This window comes from Coregonus clupeaformis, chromosome 23 (genome assembly GCF_020615455.1).
Source record: "Coregonus clupeaformis isolate EN_2021a chromosome 23, ASM2061545v1, whole genome shotgun sequence".
Classification (NCBI taxonomy): Eukaryota; Metazoa; Chordata; class Actinopteri; order Salmoniformes; family Salmonidae; genus Coregonus; species Coregonus clupeaformis.
This window is the reverse complement of record NC_059214.1, coordinates 51,397,203-51,418,296: the sequence shown is the minus strand read 5'-3', so window position 1 is coordinate 51,418,296 and position 21,094 is coordinate 51,397,203. Positions and strand designations below refer to the sequence as shown.

General features: G+C 48.2%; 1 protein-coding gene across 1 annotated transcript in view; it reads right to left on the bottom strand.

Annotated features, from left to right (window-relative positions):
* pard3bb (par-3 family cell polarity regulator beta b) overlaps window positions 1-21,094 on the bottom strand; it is a 627,684-nt gene that overhangs the window by 123,474 nt on the left and 483,116 nt on the right. The window contains exon 20 of the mRNA XM_041843623.2: window positions 12,400-12,520. Coding sequence (XP_041699557.2) covers window positions 12,400-12,520 — 121 coding nt within the window. The remainder of the gene's footprint in view (window positions 1-12,399; window positions 12,521-21,094) is intronic.

Sequence of the window (21,094 nt, the reverse complement as noted above, 5' to 3'; positions counted from 1 at the left end):
TGGTGTACTCCTCAATGCTATCTGAAGAATCCCGGAACATGTTTCAGTCTGTGCTAGCAAAACAGTCCTGTAGCTTAGCATCTGCGTCATCTGACCACTTTTTTATTAACCAAGTCACTGGTGCTTCCTGCTTTAGTTTTAGCTTATAAGCAGGAATCAGGAGGATAGAGTTATGGTCAGATTTTCCAAATGGAGGGCGAGGGAGAGCTTTGTATGCGTCTCTGTGTGTGGAGTAAAGGTGGTCTAGAGTTTTTTTTTTCCTCTGGTTGCACATTTAACATGCTGGTAGAAATGAGGTAGAACGGATTTAAGTTTCCCATCATTAAAGTCCCTGGCCACTAGGAGCGCTGCCTCTGGATGAGCGTTTTCCTGTTTGCTTATGGCCTTATACAGCTCATGGAGTGCAGTTTTAGGTCTTAGTGCCAGCATCGGTTTGTGGTGGTAAATAGACAGCTACGAAAAATATAGATGAAAACTCTCTTGGTAAATAGTGTGGTCTACAGCTTCTCATGAGATACTCTACCTCAGGCCAGCAAAACCTTGAGACTTCCTTAGTATTTGATTTTGTACACCAGCTGTTGTTTACAAATACACACAGACCGCCACCCCTTGTCTTGTTCTCTGCCTGTTCTCTGTTCTCTGCCTGTTCTCTGTTCTCTGCCTGTTCTCTGTCTGTTCTCTGTTCTCTGCCTGTTCTCTATTCTCTGCCTGTTCTCTGTTCTCTGCCTGTTCTCTATGGATAACAGACTGACTCCTGTGGACCATGGGATAACACGCTATTTCAGACTGATCAACAGCACAGCTTCCAGACCTAGTGGATTTCATATAAATACTTTATGCTGATTCAGCTTGCCTGGCGCAATGGAACCAATACATTAGTCGTAAAAGTGCAAACTCCGCCAATCTGGCACGTCAGGCAGGGTCAAGAAAATGCTCAAAGTTACTCAAAAGACTTCAAAAAGCATTTGAACCCAGGTCTGTCATCAACAACACAGCTTCAGCCTAAACAGTTTGACCGGATGTAAGGAAATAGATACCTGTGAAAACGACTCAACATGTGGATAAAAATAATAAAAATTTGAATAGTCCAGTGTACTTCCTTGAAAGCCGTCACGGTGTCGGCTTGGGGGGGGGGAATTTACACGGCAGTGACGATGACAGAAGATCATTCTCTCAGGAGGTAATGCGGTCGCCATTTGATGGTGAGGTATTCCAGATCAGGAGAACAAAAGGACTTGAGTTCCTGTATGTTACTACAATCACACCATGAGTTGTTAATCATGAAACAATACCCCTCCTCCTTTCTTTTCGTTTTGGTGCAACCCCCAGGATGAAGAGAGCTGCCTCAGGAAGTTAAAACTAAGGATCCAGGTCAGGGAAGGAGAATGTCTGCATGCTGTAGTCAGAGTGCCATTGGACAAGACGAGGGATGCATCCAAAACCCATTCCTTATATAGTCTCGAAAACCCGACCCTAGGCAACACCGTGACGAGGCAACACCGTGACTAGGCAACATGGGGACTAGGCAACATGGGGACTAGGCAACACCGTGACTAGGCAACATGGGGACTAGGCAACACGGGGACTAGGCAACATGGGGACTAGGGTCTGTTTTCAATGACGGACTCTTTAGGCATAGAGGAACCACGTCACTGCCTACGTTGATTAGGGGAGAACACAAATTCCCAATAAATCACGAGGCAGACATGACATAAAATTGCAATTAAAAACCAAAGTTTGCAGTCAAAACCTTTGCAGTGATGTTAGTTAAGGTAGTTGACGCAAACTAGCCAATTGCAAAATACACTCATTAAAAATAACTTCAGTAATCTCCAGCTTGCTAGCCGCTGTTTAGTATTTTATTGAAGCAGATAGAGTAGTGACGTAGGCAGTGACGTAGTTCCTCTATGCTAAAATAGTCCATCATTTAGTGTTGCCTAGTCACGGTGTTGCCTAGTCGCAGTGTTACCTAGTCACGGTGTTGCCTAGTCACGGTGTTGCCTAGGGTTGGGGTTGCCTAGTCACGGTGTTGCCTAGTCGCGGTGTTGCCTAGTCGCGGTGTTGCCTAGTCACGGTGTTGCCTAGGGTTGGTGTTGCCTAGTCGCAGTGTTGCCTAGTCGCAGTGTTGCCTAGTCACGGTGTTGCCTAGGGTTGGGGTTGCTTAGTCACGGTGTTGCCTAGTCACGGTGTTGCCTAGGGTTGGGGTTGCTTAGTCACGGTGTTGCCTAGTCACGGTGTTGCCTAGGGTTGGGGTTGCCTAGTCACGGTGTTGCCTAGTCACGGGGTTGCCTAGTCACGGGATTGCCTAGTCACAGGGTTGCCTAGGGTTGGTGTTGCCTAGTCACGGGGTTGCCTAGGGTTGGGGTTGCCTAGTCACGGTGTTGCCTAGTCACTGTGTTGCCTAGTCACTGTGTTGCCTAGTCACGGTGTTGCCTAGTCACAGTGTTGCCTAGGGTTGGGGTTGCCTAGTCACTGTGTTGCCTAGTGACGGTGTTGCCTAGTCACAGTGTTGCCTAGGGTTGGGGTTGCCTAGTCACTGTGTTGCCTAGTCACGGTGTTGCCTAGTCACGGTGTTGCCTAGTCACAGTGTTGCCTAGGGTTGGGGTTGCCTAGTCACGGTGTTGCCTAGTCACAGTGTTGCCTAGGGTTGGGGTTGCCTAGTCACTGTGTTGCCTAGTCACTGTGTTGCCTAGTCACGGTGTTGCCTAGGGTTGGGGTTGCCTAGTCACGGTGTTGCCTAGTCACGGTGTTGCCTAGGGTTGGGGTTGCCTAGTCACGGTGTTGCTTAGTCACGGTGTTGCCTAGTCACGGTGTTGCCTAGTCACGGTGTTTTCTAGGGTCGGGTTTTCGAGACTATTCCTTATATAGGTGATTCTACAATCCAAAGCAATAACAAACATATTGTTAAATGAACATAGCCTACTCTACTGTACCCTACTCTACTGTATTCTACTCTACTGTACTCTACTCTACTGTATTCTACTCTACTGTACCCTACTCTACTGTATTCTACTCTACTGTACCCTACTCTACTGTATTCTACTGTATTCTACTCTACTGTATTCTACTCTACTGTATTCTACTCTATTGTATTATACTCTACTGTACCCTACTCTACTGTATTCTACTGTATTCTATTCTACTGTATTCTACTCTACTGTATTCTACTCTACTGTATTCTACTCTACTGTACCCTACTCTACTGTATTCTACTGTATTCTACTCTACTGTATTCTACTCTACTGTACCCTACTCTACTGTATTCTACTCTACTGTATTCTACTCTACTGTACTCTACTCTACTGTATTCTACTCTACTGTATTCTACTCTACTGTACCCTATTCTACTGTATTCTACTCTACTGTACTCTACTCTACTCTACTGTACTCTACTATACTGTACCCTACTCTACTGTATTCTACTCTACTGTACTCTACTCTACTCTACTGTACTCTACTGTATTCTACTCTACTGTACCCTACTCTACTCTACTGTACTCTACTCTATTCTACTCTACTGTATTCTACTGTATTCTACTCTACTGTACCCTACTCTACTGTACTCTACTCTACTCTACTGTACTCTACTGTATTCTACTCTACTGTATTCTACTCTACTGTACTCTACTCTACTCTACTGTACTCTACTCTATTCTACTCTACTGTATTCTACTGTATTCTACTCTACTGTACCCTACTCTACTGTACTCTACTCCACTCTACTGTACTCTACTGTATTCTACTCTACTGTACTCTACTGTCCTCTACTGTATTCTTCTCTACTGTACCCTACTTTACTGTATTCTACTCTACTGTATTCTACTCTACTGTATTCTACTCTACTGTACTCTACTCTACTGTATTCTACTCTACTGTATTCTACTCTACTGTACCCTACTCTACTGTACTCTACTGTATTCTACTCTACTCTACTCTACTGTATTCTACTGTACCCTACTCTACTGTATTCTACTCTACTGTATTCTACTGTATTCTACTCTACTGTATTCTACTCTACTGTATTCTACACTACTGTATTCTACTCTACTGTATTCTACTGTATTCTACTGTATTCTACTCTACTGTATTCTACTCTACTGTATTCTACTCTACTGTATTCTACTCTACTGTATTCTACACTACTGTATTCTACTCTACTGTATTCTACTGTATTCTACTGTATTCTACTCTACTGTATTCTACTGTATTCTACTCTACTCTACTCTACTCTACTGTATTCTACTCTACTGTAGTTTACTCTACTTGAGTTTCTTACAATTGAAGAAAGGGCCCATGGAGTCTTGATCTGGTGGTCTTGGTCTTGAGACCACATACATTATGCCTTTAACTTGTTATGGTCTCAACTCACTGGGTCTGGATCTTGGCACCAATGTCCTGGTATACATATTGGTCTTGGCTACTGGATATTACCTTAGTCTTTAGTTTACAAACCATAGGCAACCCAATTTGAAGAAGACCATTTTTGAAAATCAGGTTAAAAATCATGTTTTTACTATTTTGTTAATGTGCAAATAACATTTCGAAAATTAATCTGTAATAGAAAGTCACTCTCTCTGTCCAGTCTGCTCGATGAAACAGACCAGCATACAGCCCTCTACCTGCTGGTCCTGCCTCCCACCCTCTCTGTCCCGTCTGCCCGCTGTCTGAGCCCCTCTCCCTGGCCTGGAGCCTCAGACAGGGTCTTTCTACAGGATGAGGCCAGCTAAAGGACAATGTGAGCCGGTGCAATAAAGTGTGCGTCAACATGATAGTGTCAAAAGGGTAAACACGCCACTACTCTAACAGGTGAGTGCGCCCCTAATGACACCCTATGCCTTATATAGTGCACTATTGTTGACCAGGGCCCATAGTGAATAGGCTTTCATTTGGGACGCATTAACCAATAAATACAGAGGAAGAGGAGAGTCCACCAGTGAGGAAATACACTCTCTCTATATCTTAGAATCTCTTCCACAGAACAGAATGAAGCCAACCAGAAAACATTTACACAAGACAGAGTCCACTTCATAGCTGGAGAAGGACAGTGGGGTTATGTTTATATCACAGTGGATTCACAAGAAGAACTAGAATGTCAAAGCAGAGACATTAAATACACACAGAGTAAACTACGTTAAATTAAAACTCCTCTTATCCAAATTGTGATTGAATCATCTAAACACTTCACAAACCGTTTTGTCCATAAATGGTGGGTTTTTTGGTGAGCGTTTCAGACATCACAAATCAGGCACAGCAATAGTCAGCAACCATATTGTGGAGGACTGGGGATTTACAGCTATGAGAACTACAGTGAGGGAAAAAAGTATTTGATCTCCTGCTGATTTTGTACGTTTGCCCACTGACAAAGACATGATCAGTCCATAATTTTAATGGTAGGTTTATTTGAACAGTGAGAGACAGAAGAACAACAAAAAAATCCAGAAAAACCTATGTCAAAAATGTTATAAATTAATTTGCATTTTAATGAGGGAAATAAGTATTTGACCCCCTCTCAATCAGAAAGATTTCTGGCTCCCAGGTGTCTTTTATACAGGTAACGAGCTGAGATTAGGAGCACACTCTTAAAGGGAGTGCTCCTAATCTCAGTTTGTTACCTGTATAAAAGACACCTGTCCACAGAAGCAATCAATCAATCAGATTCCAAACTCTCCACCATGGCCAAGACCAAAGAGCTCTCCAATGATGTCAGGGACAAGATTGTAGACCTACACAAGGCTGGAATGGGCTACAAGACCATCGCCAAGCAGCTTGGTGAGAAGGTGACAACAGTTGATGCGATTATTCGCAAATGGAAGAAACACAAAAGAACTGTCAATCTCCCTCGGCCTGGGGCTCCATGCAAGATCTCACCTCGTGGAGTTGCAATGATCATGACAACGGTGAGGAATCAGCCCAGAACTACATGGGAGGATCTTGTCAATGATCTCAAGGCAGCTGGGACCATAGTCACCAAGAAAACAATTGGTAACACACTACGCCGTGAAGGACTGAAATCCTGCAGCGTCCGCAAGGTCCCCCTGCTCAAGAAAGCACATATACAGGCCCGTCTGAAGTTTGTCAATGAACATCTGAATGATTCAGAGGAGAACTGGGTGAAAGTGTTGTGGTCAGATGAGACCAAAATCGAGCTCTTTGGCATCAACTCAACTCGCCATGTTTGGAGGAGGAGGAATGCTGTCTATGACCCCAAGAACACCATCCCCACCATCAAACATGGAGGTGGAAACATTATGCTTTGGGGGTGTTTTTCTGCTAAGGGGACAGGACAACTTCACCACATCAAAGGGACGATGGACGGGGTCATGTACCGTCAAATCTTGGGTGAGAACCTCCTTCCCTCAGCCAGGGCATTGAAAATGGGTCGTGGGTGGGTATTCCAGCATGACAATGACCCAAAACACATGGCCAAGGCAACAAAGGAGTGGCTCAAGAAGAAGCACATTAAGGTCCTGGAGTGGCCTAGACAGTCTCCAGACCTTATCCCATAGAAAATAAAATAAAATAAACAATTGTAAAGTGGTTATCCCACTGGCTATAGGGTGAATGCACCAATTTGTAAGTCGCTCTGGATAAGAGCGTCTGCTAAATGATGTAAATGTAAATGTAAATGTAAAATCTGTGGAGGGAGCTGAAGGTTCGAGTTGCCAAACGTCAGGCTCAAAACCTTAATGACTTGGAGAAGATCTGCAAAGAGGAGTGGGACAAAATCCCTCCTGAGATGTGTACAAACCTGGTGGCCAACTACAAGAAACGTCTGACCTCTGTGATTGCCAACAAGGGTTTTGCCACCAAGTACTAAGTAATGTTTTGCAGAGGGGTCAAATACTTATTTCCCCTCATTAAAATGCAAATCAATTGATAACATTTTTTACATGCATTTTTCTGGATTGTTGTTGTTATTCTGTCTCTCACTGTTCAAATAAACCTACCATTAAAATGATAGACTGATCATTTCTTTGTCAGTGGGCAAACGTATAAAATCAGCAGGGGATCAAATACTTTGTTCCCTCACTGTAGAGACACCGTGGGAAACAAAAGGTGTGTGTGTTGTGTAAAAACAACGGCAGACGTTCCCCTAAGGCGAGAAAAGCTCAATCAACAGGGTGCTGTTATAGCCGTCCCACCACTTCATACACGTGCGTACACACACACACACACACATACACACACACACACACACACACACCGTGTGCCGTTTGTTGCTTCGCAATAGATTCTAGCTAAACATCAGATCACTAACGGTAGAAACACAGTCAGCAACATGAATCAGGGAGAATGTAACCACGGGTCCGTGAGTTAGTGAATCACCAAACATGGTAGAAAAGAAAAAGGTCAATAAAATCAGATTCCTTCCTCTTCTCACACAGACAACCTTTACATTTATGTTCCCCGAATGTGTCCCAAATGGAACCATATTCCCTATATAGTGCACTACTTTTGGCCAGAGTCTATAGAAACGTAGTGCACTGTAAAAGGGAATATGGTGCCATTTGGGACACAACATCTGTCTAATTGTTGCTGAATGGAGAGATAAATACTCACCTGTGTGTTTTATTACCAAATACATCTTCCCTAATGAGGCAGCTCGTTAGCTGTTTGGAGTTCGGAGTTTCTCTAATTTGATCTTCATTCCTCCTGCCCCTTTTTAATCCAATCTTTATTTGCCCATACCTCTGCTGCCTCTTATGCTCCTAATGTTTCTGTGCTTCGTAAACAAAGAAACCTTTTCTCATCAGTATTGAGAGACGTCTCTATTGATCCCACTATAAGGGAAGTTGATCTGTTCTTCGGGGTTTGAATACTGATCAGAGATCACAGTTTAAAAGAGCATACCAAAACAGGACAAAAATCCCCAAATAATAGATTCCTATCTTTTTTAAGGAACATATGACTTGTAGTTTTGTATAACTCACTATCTCTCTGTTTTCATTCATCCTGTGAGAGGTGTATTAGTGATGGGCTTCAGGGAGACAAAACCCTGGTAGCATAATAGTTGTTCAATTCCTGAATACAATGAGGTGGATAAGAGCTAGTGACAAGCGTTTCACTGCACCGTAATGAGCTAGTGACACAAGCGTTTCACTGCACCTTAATGAGCTAGTGACACAAGCGTTTCACTGCACCGTAATGAGCTAGTGACACAAGCGTTTCACTGCACCATAATGAGCTAGTGACAAGCGTTTCACTGCACTGTAATGAGCTAGTGACACAAGCGTTTCACTGCACCGTAATGAGCTAGTGACAAGCGTTTCACTGCACCGTAATGAGCTAGTGACACAAGCGTTTCACTGCACCGTAATGAGCTAGTGACAAGCGTTTCACTGCACCGTAATGAGCTAGTGACACAAGCGTTTCACTGCACCGTAATGAGCTAGTGACAAGCGTTTCACTGCACCGTAATGAGCTAGTGACACAAGCGTTTCACTGCACCATAATGAGCTAGTGACACAAGCGTTTCACTGCACCGTAATGAGCTAGTGACACAAGCGTTTCACTGCACCGTAATGAGCTAGTGACAAGCGTTTCACTGCACCACTATAACATCTGCCAAACTGTGTACGTCACCAATACATGTTGATTTGATAGCTAATGAAATAAAGGACTGATGGACGCTGACCACCCAAGCCAAGGGTTGTTCAGAGGTGAATAGGGCGTTCTTATAGGCTAAGTAGAGGACTGATAAGGATTAGGGGGTTGTGGTATGATTGTTCAACAAGGGTTGATTTAGGGTTGTGGTACAGTTAGCTGACTAGAGGACTGTGACAGGGTTGGGTAAGGTGTGGCTGGGGTATGGTTGTGACAGGGTTGAGGTATGGTTGTGACAGGGTTGGGGTATGGTTGTGACAGGGTTGGGGTATGGTTGTGACAGGCCTGGGGTATGGTTGTGACAGGGTTGGGGTATGGTTGTGACAGAGTTGAGGTATGGTTGTGACAGGGTTGAGGTATGGTTGTGACAGGGCTGGGGTATGGTTGTGACAGGGCTGGGGTATGGTTGTGACAGGGTTGGGGTATGGTTGTGACAGGGCTGGGGTATGGTTGTGACAGGGTTGGGGTATGGTTGTGACAGGGTTGGGGTATGGTTGTGACAGGGTTGGGGTATGGTTGTGACAGGGCTGGGGTATGGTTGTGACAGGGTTGAGGTATGGTTGTGACAGGGCTGGGGTATGGTTGTGACAGGGTTGAGGTATGGTTGTGACAGGGCTGGGGTATGGTTGTGACAGGGTTGGGGTATGGTTGTGACAGGGTTGGGGTATGGTTGTGACAGGGCTGGGGTATGGTTGTGACAGGGTTGGGGTATGGTTGTGACAGGGTTGAGGTATGGTTGTGACAGGGTTGGGGTATGGTTGTGACAGGGCTGGGGTATGGTTGTGACAGGCCTGGGGTATGGTTGTGACAGGCCTGGGGTATGGTTGTGACAGGGTTGGGGTATGGTTGTGACAGGGTTGGGGTATGGTTGTGACAGGCCTGGGGTATGGTTGTGACAGGCCTGGGGTATGGTTGTGACAGGGCTGGGGTATGGTTGTGACAGGGTTGGGGTATGGTTGTGATAGGGCTGGGGTATGGTTGTGACAGGGTTGGGGTATGGTTGTGACAGGCCTGGGGTATGGCTGTGATAGGGCTGGGATATGGTTGTGACAGGGCTGGGGTATGGTTGTGACAGGGTTGGGGTATGGTTGTGACAGGGCTGGGGTATGGTTGTGACAGGCCTGGGGTATGGTTGTGACAGGGTTGGGGTATGGTTGTGACAGGGCTGGGGTATGGTTGTGACAGGGCTGGGGTATGGTTGTGATATGGTTGTGACAGGGTTGGGGTATGGTTGTGACAGGCCTGGGGTATGGTTGTGACAGGGTTGGGGTATGGTTGTGACAGGGTTGGGGTATGGTTGTGACAGGGCTGGGGTATGGTTGTGACAGGGCTGGGGTATGGTTGTGACAGGGTTGGGGTATGGTTGTGACAGGCCTGGGGTATGGTTGTGACAGGGTTGGGGTATGGTTGTGATAGGGCTGGGGTATGGTTGTGACAGGGCTGGGGTATGGTTGTGACAGGGTTGGGGTATGGTTGTGACAGGGTTGGGGTATGGTTGTGACAGGGCTGGGGTATGGTTGTGACAGGGTTGGGGTATGGTTGTGACAGGGTTGGGGTATGGTTGTGACAGGCCTGGGGTATGGTTGTGACAGGGTTGGGGTATGGTTGTGATAGGGCTGGGGTATGGTTGTGACAGGGCTGGGGTATGGTTGTGACAGGGTTGGGGTATGGTTGTGACAGGGTTGGGGTATGGTTGTGACAGGCCTGGGGTATGGTTGTGACAGGGTTGGTAAACGGCCTTTAAAGGGATTTGGTACGGTTGGGTTAAAGTGAGTTGTGGTTCAGTTGTTATAGGGTTGTGGTATGGTTGATATAGGGTTGGTTTGGGGGTTGTGGTATGGTTGATTATAGGGTTGGTTTGGGGGTTGTGGTATGGATGATATAGGGTTGGTTTGGGGGTTGTGGTATGGTTGATATAGGGTTGATTTAGGGTTGTGGTACAGTTAGCTGACTAGAGGACTGTGACAGGGTTGGGTAAGGTGTGGCTGGGGTATGGTTGTGACAGGGTTGAGGTATGGTTGTGACAGGGTTGGGGTATGGTTGTGACAGGGTTGGGGTATGGTTGTGACAGGCCTGGGGTATGGTTGTGACAGGGTTGGGGTATGGTTGTGACAGAGTTGAGGTATGGTTGTGACAGGGTTGAGGTATGGTTGTGACAGGGCTGGGGTATGGTTGTGACAGGGCTGGGGTATGGTTGTGACAGGGTTGGGGTATGGTTGTGACAGGGCTGGGGGTATGGTTGTGACAGGGTTGGGGTATGGTTGTGACAGGGTTGGGGTATGGTTGTGACAGGGTTGGGGTATGGTTGTGACAGGGCTGGGGGTATGGTTGTGACAGGGTTGAGGTATGGTTGTGACAGGGCTGGGGTATGGTTGTGACAGGGTTGAGGTATGGTTGTGACAGGGCTGGGGTATGGTTGTGACAGGGTTGGGGGTATGGTTGTGACAGGGTTGGGGTATGGTTGTGACAGGGCTGGGGGTATGGTTGTGACAGGGTTGGGGTATGGTTGTGACAGGGTTGAGGTATGGTTGTGACAGGGTTGGGGTATGGTTGTGACAGGGCTGGGGTATGGTTGGTGACAGGCCTGGGGTATGGTTGTGACAGGCCTGGGGTATGGTTGTGACAGGGTTGGGGTATGGTTGTGACAGGGTTGGGGTATGGTTGTGACAGGCCTGGGGTATGGTTGTGACAGGCCTGGGGTATGGTTGTGACAGGGCTGGGGTATGGTTGTGACAGGGTTGGGGTATGGTTGTGATAGGGCTGGGGTATGGTTGTGACAGGGTTGGGGTATGGTTGTGACAGGCCTGGGGTATGGCTGTGATAGGGCTGGGATATGGTTGTGACAGGGCTGGGGTATGGTTGTGACAGGGTTGGGGTATGGTTGTGACAGGGCTGGGGTATGGTTGTGACAGGCCTGGGGTATGGTTGTGACAGGGTTGGGGTATGGTTGTGACAGGGCTGGGGTATGGTTGTGACAGGGCTGGGGTATGGTTGTGATATGGTTGTGACAGGGTTGGGGGTATGGTTGTGACAGGCCTGGGGTATGGTTGTGACAGGGTTGGGGTATGGTTGTGACAGGGTTGGGGTATGGTTGTGACAGGGCTGGGGTATGGTTGTGACAGGGCTGGGGTATGGTTGTGACAGGGTTGGGGTATGGTTGTGACAGGCCTGGGGTATGGTTGTGACAGGGTTGGGGTATGGTTGTGATAGGGCTGGGGTATGGTTGTGACAGGGCTGGGGTATGGTTGTGACAGGGTTGGGGTATGGTTGTGACAGGGTTGGGGGTATGGTTGTGACAGGGCTGGGGTATGGTTGTGACAGGGTTGGGGTATGGTTGTGACAGGGTTGGGGTATGGTTGTGACAGGCCTGGGGTATGGTTGTGACAGGGTTGGGGTATGGTTGTGATAGGGCTGGGGTATGGTTGTGACAGGGCTGGGGTATGGTTGTGACAGGGTTGGGGTATGGTTGTGACAGGGTTGGGGTATGGTTGTGACAGGCCTGGGGTATGGTTGTGACAGGGTTGGTAAACGGCCTTTAAAGGGATTTGGTACGGTTGGGTTAAAGTGAGTTGTGGTTCAGTTGTTATAGGGTTGTGGTATGGTTGATATAGGGTTGGTTTGGGGGTTGTGGTATGGTTGATTATAGGGTTGGTTTGGGGGTTGTGGTATGGATGATATAGGGTTGGTTTGGGGGTTGTGGTATGGTTGATATAGGGTTGGTTTGGGGGTTGTGGTATGGTTGATATAGGGTTGGGTAGGAGACTTGAGGTTGGTATAAGGTTATGAGTCACTCACCTTGTATTGGTTGTACTCAGCTCCTCTTTGTCTGGCCTCTATCTCTTCATAGACTGGTGCTGCTCCCTCTCTACAGACCTGATGATATTCTCTCCTCAGCTTCTGGATACGGTCCACACTGCTGTAGGACACAGAGAGTAGGGTTAGGGGTTAGAGTGCTGCTCTCTCTCTCTCTACAGGCCTGCTGGTAGACTGGTGCTGCTCTCTCTCTCTCTACAGGCCTGCTGGATACGGTCCACACTGCTGTAGGACACAGAGAGTAGGGTTAGGGGTTAGGGGTTAGAGTGCTGCTCTCTCTCTACAGGCCTGCTGGAAGACTGGTGCTGCTCTCTCTCTACAGGCCTGCTGGAAGACTGGTGCTGCTCTCTCTCTCTCTACAGGCCTGCTGGAAGACTGGTGCTGCTCTCTCTCTCTCTACAGGCCTGCTGGAAGACTGGTGCTGCTCTCTCTCTCTCTACAGGCCTGCTGGAAGACTGGTGCTGCTCTCTCTCTCTCTACAGGCCTGCTGGTAGACTGGTGCTGCTCTCTCTCTCTATAGAGGCCTGCTGGAAGACTGGTGCTGCTCTCTCTCTCTCTACAGGCCTGCTGGAAGACTGGTGCTGCTCTCTCTCTCTCTACAGGCCTGCTGGAAGACTGGTGCTGCTCTCTCTCTCTACAGGCCTGCTGGAAGACTGGTGCTGCTCTCTCTCTCTCTACAGGCCTGCTGGAAGACTGGTGCTGCTCTCTCTCTCTCTACAGGCCTGCTGGAAGACTGGTGCTGCTCTCTCTCTACAGGCCTGCTGGTAGACTGGTGCTGCTCTCTCTCTCTCTACAGGCCTGCTGGTAGACTGGTGCTGCTCTCTCTCTACAGGCCTGCTGGTAGACTGGTGCTGCTCTCTCTCTCTCTACAGGCCTGCTGGAAGACTGGTGCTGCTCTCTCTCTCTCTACAGGCCTGCTGGAAGACTGGTGCTGCTCTCGCTCTCTCTATAGAGGCCTGCTGGAAGACTGGTGCTGCTCTCTCTCTCTCTACAGGCCTGCTGGAAGACTGGTGCTGCTCTCTCTCTCTCTACAGGCCTGCTGGTAGACTGGTGCTGCTCTCTCTCTCTCTACAGGCCTGCTGGAAGACTGGTGCTGCTCTCTCTCTCTCTACAGGCCTGCTGGTAGACTGGTGCTGCTCTCTCTCTACAGGCCTGCTGGAAGACTGGTGCTGCTCTCTCTCTCTCTACAGGCCTGCTGGAAGACTGGTGCTGCTCTCTCTCTCTACAGGCCTGCTGGAAGACTGGTGCTGCTCTCTCTCTCTATAGAGGCCTGCTGGAAGACTGGTGCTGCTCTCTCTCTCTCTACAGGCCTGCTGGAAGACTGGTGCTGCTCTCTCTCTCTCTACAGGCCTGCTGGAAGACTGGTGCTGCCTCTCTCTCTACAGGCCTGCTGGAAGACTGGTGCTGCTCTCTCTCTCTCTATAGAGGCCTGCTGGAAGACTGGTGCTGCTCTCTCTCTCTACAGGCCTGCTGGAAGACTGGTGCTGCTCTCTCTCTCTCTACAGGCCTGCTGGAAGACTGGTGCTGCTCTCTCTCTCTATAGAGGCCTGCTGGTAGACTGGTGCTGCTCTCTCTCTCTATAGAGGCCTGCTGGAAGACTGGTGCTGCTCTCTCTCTCTCTACAGGCCTGCTGGAAGACTGGTGCTGCTCTCTCTCTACAGGCCTGCTGGATACGGTCCACACTGCTGTAGGACACAGAGAGTAGGGTTAGGGGTTAGAGTGCTGCTCTCTCTCTACAGGCCTGCTGGATACGGTCCACACTGCTGTAGGACACAGAGAGTAGGGTTAGGGGTTAGAGTGCTGCTCTCTCTCTCTCTACAGGCCTGCTGGATACGGTCCACACTGCTGTAGGACACAGAGAGTAGGGTTAGGGGTTAGGGGTTAGAGTGCTGCTCTCTCTCTACAGGCCTGCTGGAAGACTGGTGCTGCTCTCTCTCTACAGGCCTGCTGGAAGACTGGTGCTGCTCTCTCTCTCTCTACAGGCCTGCTGGAAGACTGGTGCTGCTCTCTCTCTCTACAGGCCTGCTGGAAGACTGGTGCTGCTCTCTCTCTCTCTACAGGCCTGCTGGTAGACTGGTGCTGCTCTCTCTCTCTATAGAGGCCTGCTGGAAGACTGGTGCTGCTCTCTCTCTCTCTACAGGCCTGCTGGAAGACTGGTGCTGCTCTCTCTCTCTTACAGGCCTGCTGGAAGACTGGTGCTGCTCTCTCTCTCTACAGGCCTGCTGGAAGACTGGTGCTGCTCTCTCTCTCTCTACAGGCCTGCTGGAAGACTGGTGCTGCTCTCTCTCTCTACAGGCCTGCTGGAAGACTGGTGCTGCTCTCTCTCTACAGGCCTGCTGGTAGACTGGTGCTGCTCTCTCTCTCTCTCTACAGGCCTGCTGGTAGACTGGTGCTGCTCTCTCTCTACAGGCCTGCTGGTAGACTGGTGCTGCTCTCTCTCTCTCTACAGGCCTGCTGGAAGACTGGTGCTGCTCTCTCTCTCTCTACAGGCCTGCTGGAAGACTGGTGCTGCTCTCTCTCTCTCTATAGAGGCCTGCTGGAAGACTGGTGCTGCTCTCTCTCTCTCTCTACAGGCCTGCTGGAAGACTGGTGCTGCTCTCTCTCTCTCTACAGGCCTGCTGGTAGACTGGTGCTGCTCTCTCTCTCTCTACAGGCCTGCTGGAAGACTGGTGCTGCTCTCTCTCTCTCTACAGGCCTGCTGGTAGACTGGTGCTGCTCTCTCTCTACAGGCCTGCTGGAAGACTGGTGCTGCTCTCTCTCTCTCTACAGGCCTGCTGGAAGACTGGTGCTGCTCTCTCTCTCTATATAGAGGCCTGCTGGAAGACTGGTGCTGCTCTCTCTCTCTCTACAGGCCTGCTGGAAGACTGGTGCTGCTCTCTCTCTCTCTACAGGCCTGCTGGTAGACTGGTGCTGCTCTCTCTCTCTCTACAGGCCTGCTGGAAGACTGGTGCTGCTCTCTCTCTCTACAGGCCTGCTGGAAGACTGGTGCTGCTCTCTCTCTCTACAGGCCTGCTGGAAGACTGGTGCTGCTCTCTCTCTCTCTACAGGCCTGCTGGAAGACTGGTGCTGCTCTCTCTCTCTACAGGCCTGCTGGAAGACTGGTGCTGCTCTCTCTCTACAGGCCTGCTGGTAGACTGGTGCTGCTCTCTCTCTCTCTTACAGGCCTGCTGGTAGACTGGTGCTGCTCTCTCTCTCTACAGGCCTGCTGGTAGACTGGTGCTGCTCTCTCTCTCTACAGGCCTGCTGGAAGACTGGTGCTGCTCTCTCTCTCTCTACAGGCCTGCTGGAAGACTGGTGCTGCTCTCTCTCTCTCTCTAGAGGCCTGCTGGAAGACTGGTGCTGCTCTCTCTCTCTCTACAGGCCTGCTGGAAGACTGGTGCTGCTCTCTCTCTCTCTACAGGCCTGCTGGTAGACTGGTGCTGCTCTCTCTCTCTCTACAGGCCTGCTGGAAGACTGGTGCTGCTCTCTCTCTCTCTACAGGCCTGCTGGTAGACTGGTGCTGCTCTCTCTCTACAGGCCTGCTGGAAGACTGGTGCTGCTCTCTCTCTCTCTACAGGCCTGCTGGAAGACTGGTGCTGCTCTCTCTCTCTACAGGCCTGCTGGAAGACTGGTGCTGCTCTCTCTCTATAGAGGCCTGCTGGAAGACTGGTGCTGCTCTCTCTCTCTACAGGCCTGCTGGAAGACTGGTGCTGCTCTCTCTCTCTCTACAGGCCTGCTGGAAGACTGGTGCTGCTCTCTCTCTCTACAGGCCTGCTGGAAGACTGGTGCTGCTCTCTCTCTCTCTATAGAGGCCTGCTGGAAGACTGGTGCTGCTCTCTCTCTCTACAGGCCTGCTGGAAGACTGGTGCTGCTCTCTCTCTCTCTACAGGCCTGCTGGAAGACTGGTGCTGCTCTCTCTCTCTATAGAGGCCTGCTGGTAGACTGGTGCTGCTCTCTCTCTCTATAGAGGCCTGCTGGAAGACTGGTGCTGCTCTCTCTCTCTCTACAGGCCTGCTGGAAGACTGGTGCTGCTCTCTCTCTACAGGCCTGCTGGTAGACTGGTGCTGCTCTCTCTCTACAGGCCTGCTGGAAGACTGGTGCTGCTCTCTCTCTCTCTACAGGCCTGCTGGAAGACTGGTGCTGCTCTCTCTCTCTACAGGCCTGCTGGAAGACTGGTGCTGCTCTCTCTCTCTATAGAGGCCTGCTGGAAGACTGGTGCTGCTCTCTCTCTCTCTACAGGCCTGCTGGAAGACTGGTGCTGCTCTCTCTCTCTCTACAGGCCTGCTGGAAGACTGGTGCTGCTCTCTCTCTCTACAGGCCTGCTGGAAGACTGGTGCTGCTCTCTCTCTCTCTATAGAGGCCTGCTGGAAGACTGGTGCTGCTCTCTCTCTCTACAGGCCTGCTGGAAGACTGGTGCTGCTCTCTCTCTCGCTACAGGCCTGCTGGAAGACTGGTGCTGCTCTCTCTCTCTATAGAGGCCTGCTGGTAGACTGGTGCTGCTCTCTCTCTATAGAGGCCTGCTGGAAGACTGGTGCTGCTCTCTCTCTCTCTACAGGCCTGCTGGAAGACTGGTGCTGCTCTCTCTCTACAGGCCTGCTGGTAGACTGGTGCTGCTCTCTCTCTCTACAGGCCTGCTGGAAGACTGGTGCTGCTCTCTCTCTCTCTACAGGCCTGCTGGAAGACTGGTGCTGCTCTCTCTCACATCAAAAACATAGGAATCACTACAACATTTATTTTATGTCCTCTTATACACTATATTAGGCCCAACCTTTGGAACTTTGGCTTTCCTAGATATGGCTACTATATTGTGATCACTACATCCGATGGATTTGGATACTGCTTTAAAGCTAATTTCTGCAGCATTGGTAAAGATGTGATCAATACATGTTGATGATTTCATTTATGTGCTGTTTGTAACTACCCTGGAATGGTTGACTGATAACCTGAACCAGGTTGCAAGCACTGGTTACAGTTTGAAGCTTTTTCTTGAGTGGGCAGCTTGATTTGATTTGATGAAAGCCAGTCAATATTTAAATCACCCAGAAAATATACCTATCTGTTGATATCAAACACATTATCAAGCATTTGACACATGTTATCCAGATACTGACGGTTAGCACTTGGTGGTCTATAGCAGCTTCCCACCAGAATGGGCTTTAGGTGAGGCAGATGAACCTGTAGCCATATTACTTCAACAGTATTTAACATGAGATCCTCTCTAAGCTTTACCAAGAATGTGGTTCTGAATATAAACAGCAACACCTCCACCATTGGCATATCTGTCTTTTCTGTAAATGTTATAACCTTGTATTGCTACCACTGTATCATCAAAGGTATTATCTAAGTGAGTTTCAGAGATGGTCAGAATATGAATGTCATCTATTACTAGCAAATTATTGAGTTAATGAACCTTGTTTCTTAATATGGTCAGAATATGAATGTCATCTATTACTAGCAAATTATTGAGTTAATGAACTTTGTTTCTTACATATGTTAACGTGGGCTATTTTGAGCACTTTTCTGGGATGCTTGCTTGTTTTCATTACTGGGAAGCTCAGCAGAAGTAGATATGCTCATGTTATTTATGTTAGTACAGGGTGAGCTGCACACAGTGGACTTCCTACTAGGGCACACCGCCTCAGTGCTAACAGTATAAATCTGGTTCATAGGCACATGATTACTGCATACAATAGCTCTGTAGGGTCAGCAGAGACATTGAGGCGGAGTTCGAGGGACACGCATTAGTTTACTTACATTGTGTCTACCAACGCCCGTGGTATAATGTACATTTGCTGAAGCATTATGCCAACTCAGCGTCACAATGGTAGGGATTAACTGAGCTGGGCTTGGGTAATTGATAAGTCATTGTCTCAACGCAGCCTTATAATGCTGTGAAAGAATCCAGGAACCCAAATGATTTGGGTGGATTCCATGCTCCTTATATAACGTGTTTTGTTTCCAAAAGGTATCGAAATTGTCAACAAAAGTTACACCCATTAAGCTGCAATAATCACGTAGCCAGTTGTGAAGATAAATAATCCAGCTAAATCGTTCAATGCATGATTCAGAGAGGGCACAGGGCCAGATATGATGGGTCTTTTATTAGGGTCTAGCAGAGTCAATCAGCTCAACTGTTCAGAGCTGCCCTTCATAATGTAATTAAAACCCACATGGACTACGATAGAATCAATTTCCATGTCCTTGCATAGTACATTCGGGAGCAGCTTAGTAATGTAATTTACTCAAGCTCCGAGATAGGACATTGTTTTTGCACCAGGAACGGTAACATTTCTTACCATGGAGCTGCCCAAAATCACGGCTGGCGAGAAGGACGAGGAAATCCGACCACTCCCACGCTTCACAGAGAACCCTTTATGGACGGGCGAGAGGCAGGATAACTTGAGCCCGTTGCTCCCAGCTCCTGGTGCAGGCCTCCGACAGATGGAGAAGCCCCGCTCGATCCAGAGCAGGGACGGAAGTTTGTAATGGTCGACTTCAAAATCGTAGGAGTAGGCACTGCGGCCGCAGACACAGGCAACCCCAGCGACGAAGGTGCAGGAAGATCAGGCTCCAGGACGGCGAAACTATTTGTTGTTTGTATCCGCTCCGGGCCTCTCGTTGGGAGTGTAGACTGCTTTGCGAGAGGCCGCTGTCTTCGGCTTCCACGGCTCGTGACATGCGACCATCGTAGATTGTCATGCTCCTCTTGCTGTGCTTCTTCGACTCCGATATCAGATGGGGGATCTCTGGGCAACACCGGACAGTTGGACAACGACAAACGACAAGGCGGAGATGCATCCAACAAGCGCGAACGCCGTCCAGCCACCGGCGTAGAAAATGTAAACATTCCACTCTGCATTTTCCCCAGTTTCTTACGTAGGCTGGCGACCTGCGTGATCAAGGAAGCCACCTCAAGCCTATAATCCTCGGTGAGTGATCCAGTTTGTCCCGAAAGAAAGCGTAGGAGATACAGCTTACAGCTGGAACCATTCATTTATTTCTCCAGACAAAGAGGGCTCCATTGCAAAACTCATTTTGGACTAACTTTGTTAGCTTGATGGCTAGCAGCTTAGCGGATCTGTCAAGCAAGCTTCCGGGACAAGAAATAACACGCATGGATTCTACAAGCTGTCAAAAGCATTCCACAGGGATGCTGGCCCATGTTGTGTCAAGTTGGCTGGATGTCCTTTGGGTGGTGGACCATTCTTGAAACACACAGGAAACGGTTGAGCCTGAAAAACCCAACAGCGTTGCAGTTCTTGGCACAAACCGGTGCACCTGGCACCTACTACCATACCCCGTTCAAAGGCACTTAAATCTTGTCTTCCCCATTCACCCTCTGAATGGCACACATACACAATCCATGTCTCAATTGTCTCAAGGATTAAAAATCCTTCTTTAACCTGTCTCCTCCCCTTCATCTACACTGACTGAAGTGGTTTTAACAAGTGACATCAATAAGGGATCACAGCTTTCACCTGGTCAGACTATGTCATGGAAAGAGCAGGTGTTCTTAATGTATTTCTAAGACTTTTTCTAGTAGATGTTCTGTAAGACCCCTTTTCCATCTGTGTGACCAGAAATCAAAGCCTTTGCTTATTCCTAAATTGTTAGGATGCAGGAAGGTTTAAAAAATGAATATATGCCTGCATTTTGGTAAAATATACTCTTCGTTTTCATTTGACACCAAATTTGATATGCTTCTATAAACTTCCCATGTTGATTCTCATGGATCGTTTCAAAATGCCAAAACATAATGATGATACATAATACAGTACACTGCAGTAGAATATGAGCCTCCATCGCGACACTAGACACATACATTATCATTGATTGAGAGACCTTCTTAGAAAATACATTTCGAAAGACAGTGTAGATCTACGAATAACAGTTGGGTCATCCACAGCTTTCTTTGCATCCATTCAACCAGAGTACGACACCACAAATCACTATTGGCTCGCCTCACGATGCTCGAGAAACCAGTAGAAGATATTTTTTCCTTCTTTAATTTTTCAAACATTGTAACATTCTGGCATGAGTGTTCTGGTGGAAGTCTGACGGCTGAGATAAAGCTGTGCTAGTCATTCCCCTCGCGCTCCCTCTCTCCCTGATATAAACACATACATCTCTCTCTCTCTCTCTCAATTCAATTCAATTTAAGGGATTTATTGGCATGGGAAACGTGTGTTAACATTGCCAAAGCAAGTGAAGTAGATAGTAAACAAAAGTGAAATAAACAATAAATATTAACAGGAAACATTACACTCAGAAGTTTCAAAAGAATAAAGACATTTCAAATGTCATATTATGTATATATACAGTGTTGTAACAATGTGCAAATAGTTAAAGTACAAATGGGAAAATAAATAAACATAAATATGGGTTGTATTTACAATGGTGTTTGTTATTCACTGGTTGCCCTTTTCTTGTGGCAACAGGTCACAAATCTTGCAGCTGTGATGTTACACTGTGGTTTTTCACCCAGTAGATAAGGGAGTTTATCAAAATTGGGTTTGTTTTCGAATTCTTTGTGGATCGCTGTAATCTGAGGGAAATATGTGTCTCTAATATGGTCATACATTTGGCAGGAGGTTAGGAAGTGCAGCTCAGTTTCCACCTCATTTTGTGGGCAGTGTGCACATAGCCTGTCTTCTCTTGAGAGCCAGGTCTGCCTACGGCGGCCTTTCTCAATAGCAAG